General features: G+C 43.8%; 1 protein-coding gene across 1 annotated transcript in view; it reads right to left on the reverse strand.

The window, feature by feature from the left end:
- Window positions 1-5595, reverse strand: part of USP12 (ubiquitin specific peptidase 12) — a 52051-nt gene extending 46456 nt beyond the window's left edge. The window contains exon 1 of the mRNA XM_042459385.1: window positions 5419-5595. Within this exon, the coding sequence (XP_042315319.1) occupies window positions 5419-5466 (48 nt within the window). The 5' untranslated portion in view covers window positions 5467-5595. The remainder of the gene's footprint in view (window positions 1-5418) is intronic.
- Between the last annotated feature and the right edge of the window lie 4062 nt (window positions 5596-9657).

Here is a 9657-nt window from a genome sequence, read left to right on the forward strand (position 1 = left end):
CTCTGGAGCAGCAGAAAACAAGCTTGCTCTCTCCTCAATATGACATCTCTTCAAATATTTAAACAGAGCTATCATATCACTTCTTAACCTTCTTTTCTCCAGGCTAAACATCCCCGGCTCCCTAAGGTGTTCCTCGTAGGGCAACGTTTCCAGACCCTTCACCATTTTAGTCGCCCTCCTTTGGACACGCTCCAGTTTCTCAATGTCCTTTTTGAATTATGGTGCCCAGAACTGGACACAATATTCCAGATGGGGTCTGACCAAAGCAGAATAGAGTGGCACTATTACTTCCCTTGATCTAGACACTATACTTCTATTGATGCAGCCTAAAATCGCATTGGCCTTGTTAGGTGCCGCATCGCACTGTTGACTCATGTTCAACTACAGGTCTACAGTACTTGAATACTGACAGCCCTATACTTTCAGCTAACTTAGCATTTAATCTATGGGTCACATTAAATGATCTATACCTAATAATGCTAAATGTAGTATCATGAAACTCCAGTATTTTATAGGATAAGGGAATTTCAAGGCATTAACAGGTTGCAAACCTAGTGGCACACAACTGGCTTGGCAGATGCATGTGCATACACCAGTGATCTTTATTCCTTACTGGGAAAATGGAGAACATCCTCAGTGCTGAATGAGCTGTCAGTTAAGGATCTCTGGGAAGGGGTAATGAGAAGTCTCGCTATTGCCTTCCCCCAATATCTGTGGACAATTTTGGAAGGAGCAATCTATAAGGAACTTTGTAGAGGGAATGGAGATCCTGCTCTCCATTGCTTTCCCAGTGTTCCTTCCTTACTACCTGTAACTGTGGAGAAAGAATGACATATAAAACTGGCAAAACTTCAATAGGAGAGCATAGTAACATTATCTATACAGCCATAGCCCAGGTCGTACTTTTCTGCTCTAAATGACGAGAAGAAAGATGTAATCAATGGCTAGAATTATTATTATTATTATTCATTTTTGTTTAGATCAACATTTTAGTGCAAACCTTTCCACTATTCTAGAGATCATATGGATACTCATAAGTATCCATAACTATGTGCAACAGGACATACAGATAGGGAACAACTGACAATCTCCTCAAAATAATTAGGAGGATTTTATACGGTGTGTGCTCTAGTTACGTTTTTAACCTTTTGTATGTTTTATGTGATTTAAACTGGTTTTAGCTAGATGATTTTAATTATTTTTAAACTTTTATTGTAAAGTTTTAAAACAATTTTATCTGGGAGCCACCTTCTGGGAGCAAAGCAGTATAGAAATGAAATAGATAAATAAATAAATGACTATTGTGCCTTTTTCTAAGGGACCAACACTTCATTACCTGGTTTACGTTCATTCAAAGAGAAACTAATATCCCAGTGCCCTCCCCTTAAACAAAGCATTTAAATACTTTTAAGTGGGATTGGAACATTCCTGTCTGCACATTTTGAGATTAGGGATAAAATCCACATGCAGATATCATGTTGTAAATTAAAAAAACAACCCTCTTCCTTGATTAGGCTTTTTAATTACTCAGGTGATTTTTTTTGTACAAAATCTCATTTATTAGTCTTTTTCATAATTACATAAATAATTCATACGTCAAAATACCAGCACTGGCATCAATGCTATGTCCTCTAAAGCTGATTAACACTGATTTTGATACTGCCCTCCTTTCCCCAAGTAATTATGACATGAGGAAATAAAATCTTTGCAGAAAGCATGTCTCAGTTGAAAAACAATGACATGCAAATTCAAATGATAACTACTCAGAAGGAACAATCTGCAAGATTAAACAGGCTCTATTCTATATAGGTTTATGCAGCAATTTATTAATCTTTCAAAAATAATACAGAATGCTCCCTTGTTTCAAGGCAACACACCAGTAATTACTACATTTCACATGAGGAAAGCATCTTCCTTGGTTTACACACTATCCTCTAAATACAACACTCATATATCCTGCTGTACTAGTTCCACTTAATCTTCTGTTATCTTGAAGGCCCACCTCCTACATCTCTCCCCACCCACTCATTTCTCATTATTATTCTCAAAGGACAATCGCCTTTCTCCACTCCCTGCCAACTCAGGGTCCTACCTCTAGAACACGAGATCACTAGTTGTGTAGCATTGTGAGCAGAACACAAGAACTGAATCTACCGGGGGACCTCTGGGTGAATTTGAAGTAGACCGACAAGAATTTCTGGCTATCTTTTTTTAAACAGTAGCCTCAGCAGAGTCAGCATAGTGTAGTGGTTTGAGAACTGGACTTTGACTCCTGAGACCAGGGTCTGAATCCTGATTTGGCCATGGAAACCCACTGGCTGGCAGCAATGGCAAGCCCCCTCTGAGGACACTTGTCAAGACGCCCCCATGATAGGTTTTTAATATATATATGGCAGGGAGGTTTTTATATGGGGTGTGTGTTTTGTTATGTTTTTAACAGTGAGGACATGGGCCTTAATTTGCAAGACCTAAGCAGAGCAGTGGAGGATTGGGGAGCTTGGAGATGCCTCATCCACAGGGCTGCCAGCCAGTGGGTTTCTCAAGGGCAATTAACCACAACAACACGTTTTATTTAATTTTATACAGTTTTTAGCTAGTTGATTTTTCTTTTAAATTTTTATTGTAAAGTTTTTAAACAGTTTTATCTGTGCATCTTCAGTTTCTTTCTGAGAGAAAGGAGGCATAGAAACGAAATAAATTAGGGTCACCAAAAGTCAGAAATGACTTGAACGCACACAACAACAACAGCAGCAAAACCATTTCACAACTTTCCACCCTATGAAAGATGGTTAAGATTAACGAGTGGGGTTTTTTTGTGTGTGTGTGCAGGAGGACTCGGGAGCTCTAAGTGCCCAGTGTTTTCTAGGTGGTGAATCTCAGGGACTTCTAGGCAAAAAATAAAAAGTAGTTCCTGCAAACCTGAAATCCTGTTCTCACTCCAATGCAGCCCCAAGCTCCACATGCCCCTCTCTCTTTTTTTATAGGGCTCACCTTCTTAAATTGAGGATACTGTGTACAGCCAAAAAGACAAACAAATGGTCCTTGAACATGTCAAACCTGAAATCGCCTTGGAAGCCAAGATGATCAAACTGAGGCTATCATACTTTGGCCACATCATGAGAAGGCATGAATCATTTGAAAAGACAGTGATGCTGGGAAAGGTGGAAGGCAGCAGAGAGAGAGGAAGACCGCACGTCAGATGGCTAGATTCAGTCAAAGAGATCTTGTTGTTAGCTACCCCCCAGTCGATTTCAACTCATGCCAATTCTGTGGAGGCGACATCTCCAGGACTCCCTGTCCTCCACCTCACTGCTTAAGTCTTGTAGATTCAGGCCCATGACCTCCCTGATTGAGTTCAACCATCTCTCCTGCTGTCGTCCTCTCTTCCTTCTGCCCTCAACCTTTCCCAGCATTACTGTCTTTTCCAATGAGTTGTGCTTCTCATGATGTGGCCAAAGTACGACAGCCTCAATGTGATAATCTTGCCTTCCAGTCAGGCATGATTTGTTCCAGGACCCATTTATTCAGGGGTAGGCAACCTGCGGCCCGCGGGCCGGATGCGGCCCGGCAAGGCCTTGGGACCGGCCCCCGGCCTGGTCCTGCCACCGATTGCTGTTGGGGCCTTTGGGGGGGAATTGTCTATAGAAGCCTCAGAAACATGCATTTATATTAACATTTTTTAAAAAATCAGCAATTTTTTTCACGTGTCCTCCAAATTTTTTTAAAAAGTGTCTTCCATTTGAAATTTTTGTCCTACATTTGTCCTGGTTTATTTATATATTTAATGTTTTTTAAAAATTATTTAATTATTTATTTTTTGGCTTCGGCCCTCCAGTTGTCTGAGGGACAGCAACCCGGCCCCCGGCTCAAAAAGGTTGCCTACCCCTGCATTTATTGGTCTTTTTGGCTGTCCATGGTGTCCTCAGCACCATATCTCAAATAACTTTATTTTCTTTCTATCTGCTTTCTTTACATCAGGGAGGCTGCAGGTATGGATTTACAGGACCTACACAAAGCAGGGAAGGACAGGGGGTCGTGGAGATGTCTCACCCACAAGATTGCCATGAGTCAGGGTTGAGTCTAAGGCAGTTAGTTAACAACAATAAAATCTCTGAACCTGGTTCCCAATCCCAACCCAACCAACGCTTTAATCCAGTGCTCTCATGGCACTCAGTGGGCCTGGCTTCCAAGGAAAACCCACCGGGTGATCAGATGTCCTACCCACAAAGGAGGCCAAGGCACCACAAAATGGAAGGCATTCAAGAAATATATATATCCCATTCTTCCATACCAGCAATTTCTGAAGATGCCAGCCACAAATCCTGGCGAAATGTCAGGAATAAACTCTTCCAGAACACGACTGCATTGATCGAAAACCCCACGAAAAATTAACAACAAGAAATGGGCAAGTATTTTCCAACGATTCTCTATGGGTCCATCATTCTGTGGTCTAGTCTCTGGAGTAGCAGAAAACAAGTTTGCTCACACTGAGGATGGAGCAAGCTTGTTTTCTACTGCTCCAAAGACTAGGACACCAAGCTCCAGGAAAAGAGATTCCACCTCAACATTAGGAGGATCTTCCTGAGAGTAAGGGCTGTTTGACAGTGGAACACACTCCCTCAGAGAGTGGTGCAGTCTCCTTCTTTGGTGGCCTTTAAGCAGAGGCTGGATGGTCATCTGTCAGGGATGCGTTGATTGAGAGTTCCTGCATGGCAGAATGGGGTTGGACTGGAGGGCCCTTGTGGCCTCTTCCAACTCTATGACTCTATGGGCAAGTATGGTTTCCCTATGGGTAAGGGCTGTCATTTGTTTTAATAGGTCCCTTGCGCTCTTCCAGGAGAGAAGACCCATCCACTCCTACTCTGCCTCAGGGTCCCCAAACAGGGGTGCCCAGACGTCCTCCTCCCTTTCCAGGGCACCCATCCTCCATTTCCACCTTCCGTCCAGGAGGAATTCCCAAACGTCCCCCATTTTGAGCAGGACTAAGAAGCCCAAGTGTACATTTCCAAGGCATGTCTTCAGCTTTTCTTTTGGCCAACGTCCTCCTCTCTCCTCCTTCACGGCTGTCTGTGACCCCTGGCCCTCTGGCTCCAAGGCCGACCAGACACGCCCTCCTCCTCCTCCTCCTCTCCCAGGCTGCTCAAACGGAGGACAGGTCAGGAGGAGGTGGAAATGGAGGCAGGCTGAGCAGACACCTGCCCTTCATCTCCACCTTCTGCCCGGAAGGAGTCCCGACACGTCCTCCATTTTGAGCAGGACTAAGCAGCATCCATTCAGAGGAAGGCCCTCTCCTCCATTTCCACCCAGAAGGAACCCCAGCAGCTCCTCCATTTTGAGCAGGACCCAGAATGCCGTCAGCTTTCCCAGGCCCAGGTCCTCCATTTTGCGGTGCCTCGCCCTCCTTCTGCCCAGACTCACCATGGTACAGATGGAGGCGATTTTGGAGACTGTCATGAGGATTTCCATCCGCGCGGCGCCATCTTCCACCCAATCACCGAGCCCAGGGCAGCCGGGGGAGTCCCGCCTGAAGGAAAGGAAAGGAAGCAGCACCAGAGACAGAAGAGAGACACACACACAGCGAGACCTCCCGGAGGCCCCGCCCACCTGACGACACTAGCCCCGCCCACCCCCAGCCAACAGTTTTCCAACCGCCGAAGAGGGCGCGCGCCGCTCCCTCCCTCCTTCCCTGCGCGAGACCGGCCCTTTCCTCGCGCACTCAGCCCGCCCCCTCCTCCACTTCCACGCATGCGCCAGCCCAGCCGGCATCGACTTACGCCCACGACTGCTTGAATGTACAATACGTAGCGTTCCGCTGGGTCCTAGCGCCGCCGTCAGCTTACTCACACATACACACACACCGTTGTTTTTATTCATATGTGTGTGTCACCATTATATACACACACACACATTACTACTGCCTTTCTCCCCACAAGGAGGTTCAAAGAATAAATAAATAATTTAAATGAAATAAATTTTAAAAATAATATATATATATATATATATATATATTATATACACACATATAGATATACAACACACATACGTGTAAATGTATGTGTGGGTGGGTGTATATATATATATACATTTGAGCCTCCTGTGGAGAAAAGCAGCAATAAAAATGAAATAAATAATATTTTAGATAGATAGATAGATAAATAGATAGATATAGATAGATAGATAGACGTGTGTGTGTCAGAGAGAGAGAGCGCTCTGGTGCCGCAATAAAATGCAGTTCCCAGGCTTCCCTAGCACTGAGGCAGGGCATTCAAAGCAGTCTCAAACTGGATTATTTTTGGATCTGACACACTGAGTTAAGAAAGATGCATAATAACTCAATAGGGCAACATCCAGAGAAGCACAGTTTGAGAACCACTGCTGCTCCAGATCTCAGAGTGCCCTCAGAAAGGTTCTCTAATGAGTTTGCCAAATAATTTGCAGAGAAGATTACAGTACTTGGATTTACTGTAATTTGACTTTGAAAGTGGAGCGTGAGGAGAGAACTGAGGCACATACTTGTCCAGTTTGATGGATGAGTTTCAGTTTGTTCAATACGACGATATGAAGGTGTTGCTTGGAGAAGGAAGCCCAACCTCAGTGGGTTAAGAGGCGATAAACAGATGCCTTGAAGAAACAAAGGAGAATACTGATTAATTCATACAAGTAACCCATCAGCCACAGATGTGAATATAGATTTTAATCAGCATTTTAATCAGAGATGTCCCTCTGAAAGATGTGCTTCCAGATTTGCTATAAACTACTGAGAGCCACCTCCTGCTTCAGACAATGCTTTAATTTGGATTCCCAACAACAAATGACCTGTCAGTTAGTAAATTATAATTGTTGTGTTCATTAAATATCCCAATAGGACAGCTGTGTAATTAATTGATTGAAAGCAGAGCAATTAAGGTTGCAGTCTTGAGCACACCTATCCTGAAGTAAGCTCCACTGGACACAGTACATTTTAATTGTGAGTAAACATACCCTAACTGACTCAAAGAAACTTTACTACCTTGATAGACTTGCTCAACTATTTGTATTGAGTGAGTGGGGTTTATTTATACTATGTGGCCCTTGGTTGAGAGGAGGTGATTCCTGGGATAATAACACTTTAATTGTGACATTGTATGAAAATGTTAGTCGCGATTGCATGATTTGCAAAGCATAATTGCTGTTTAAACCCCCAGTTTTCCCATGTGATAAAGTCCTATGATTCTTCTAGGATGACCATCCAGCAGCCTCTGTTTAAACCTTCAAAGAAGGAGACTCCACCAGGCTCCAAGGCAGCCTCTTCCACTTTCTAACAGCTCTTACCATCAAGAGGTTCTCCCTAATGGTCAGGTGGAATCTCTTTTTCTGTAGCTTGAACCATTGCTGTCAGGGATAGGGATTTAGCATATTGTAGACTGCCCCTGAAAATACAGGTTTGTAGCCCATGTGTATTCCCGGAGTCTGGATGCTTCGGTTTCAGGGTGACCAGATGCTCTAACTGCAAAGGAAGACAAGGCATTGCAAAATGTAATGTAGGACAGCCAAGAAAATGTAAGGCATTACAAACTAAAAGCTACATCAGGTACCACTGATCTAATGGACAATTTTCATTTTCCCCACAAATGACGACTCCCAAGATGCTGGAGGAAAGCCAAAGGTCCCTTGACAGTTTGTTTTAGCACTCCTTCCAGTGTTTAATCATATTATCTATTTATTTTTTTAACTTGTCATGCTTTGTTAGGACCTTTAAAAATACCTAGATCTATTCAGATGCTATTTAAGTCTGTGTCACTTAAGGGCACTGACTCTTAATCTGCCACCCATAGCAGGCAATGGAACTAAGGGCAAAGGAAGTGAGGATAGCACAGGTTCCTTCTTTGTGCATTTACTATTTGTGCTTACCATTCACTGTTCATTAAGTAGGACTTCAGGTGAAGTTGGAAACTGGTTAGAAATGTTATTGTATATATGATATATGTTATCGTAAATATATGATATACGGTATTTGTAGTTGTTTTGTTGTGTTCCTTCAAGTCTTTTCTGATCTATGGCAACCCTAATGTGACCCTGTCATGTTTTTAATTGTTTATTTGGGGGGGGGGGATGTTCAGATGAGTTTGCCCTTCCCTTCCTCTGAGGCTTAGAGACTGTGACTTCCCCAAAGTCACCTAGTGAGCTGAGTGGGGATTTGAACCTTGGTCTTCTGGGTCCTGGTCCAGCACTTAAACTAGTATATCACAAGATCTATGATATAGAAATAAATACAGTGGACCCTTGTTATACGCTGGGGTTTGGTTCCAAGATCCCCCGTGTATAACAAAATCCGTGGATGCTCAAGTCCCATTACATATAATGACATAGCAAAATGGTGTCCCTTATAAAAAATGGAAAATCAAGGTAAATTTACACTTTTTTGGAACATTTTCAATCCATATATGCTTAAATCCGTGTATAAAAAATCCGTGTATAAGAAGGGCCGACTGTAAATAAAATAGGAAAGTTACACATTGGCATGTCCCCACTTTAGACTGACAGCGTTTAAAGGAGGGATGGTGAATGTTCAGCCCTCCACATGTTGCTGGACAGCTGCACCCCTGGCAAGGGATGATGGCAGTTGTGATCCAGCAACATCTAGAAGGCTGCATGGCACTGTCCCATGATTTACAAGCAACATCACTGCACTGCCATATCCAACTGGGTAGCAGATGCTGTGTGTACTCAGAAGCATCATCCATCATGGCTGCTTGCCTATTAGAGAAAAGAAAAAGAGAAACCCCAGTCCCTTGCTAGGCCAGAAGTGGAGTACAAGAGGCACAACAGCTGGCTCTTAGTCAACACAACTTAGCCACCTGCGTCTCTGCAGTCTCCAGATAAATTAAATGAGAAGCAATTCAGGGTTTTGGCCTCTCTCATTGGAGGATAGGAGCCTTACTCCAAAGTAGCCATTTAGAGCACTTCTCAGTGCTAACTCCAACTTGATAAACTGCACAGCCACCTCCACAAAGTAATCTGGGCTCGGAAAGATAAATCATAGCCTGCTTGCAGGCTCAGATGCCACCAATATAAGAGTGAAGGACACTGGGCTTATCATCTCCTGGACTTTGGAGAGGTTTGTTCCCAGTGCCACATGGCAGGAGGAAGGAAGGAAGGAAGGAGGGCCTGCTTGCATAGGTATCCCTCCAAAGAACAACACAGGGACAACCTTGAGAAAATACAAGCCTGCAATTAACATTGCCATTTTATTATATGTCTTTGAGGCTGAGAGAGTGTGACTTTGGCTAAGGCCACCATGTGTTTCAACTGGCGGAGCTGGGAATCGAACCCTTAGTCTCCCCCGTCAAGAGTCCGACGCTGAAACCACTACGCCACGCTGGCTGTCAATCGACTATCAGGCTGAAAGCGCCCCTCCCACTACTATCAACGTAGGCCCCGCCCACCACTATTCATCAACGCTTCCTCTATGGGGTCCTTCTTCTTAGTCTGTCTTCGCGAGTGCCTGCTTCCATACGGGGATTAATCTAGAGAAGAAAAGATTTATTTCTGGAGGAGCCATCGTTCTTTTCCCAGCGTGTTTATAGAGGGGAAAATCCCTCCTCGTGAGAATAGGAAGCCTTTATTTTCAACCAGGCACTCTTTATGGACAGCCATAAAAGTGCGTAAGCCCCCTCC

This window comes from Sceloporus undulatus, chromosome 3, assembly GCF_019175285.1.
Source record: "Sceloporus undulatus isolate JIND9_A2432 ecotype Alabama chromosome 3, SceUnd_v1.1, whole genome shotgun sequence".
NCBI lineage: Eukaryota > Metazoa > Chordata > Lepidosauria > Squamata > Phrynosomatidae > Sceloporus > Sceloporus undulatus.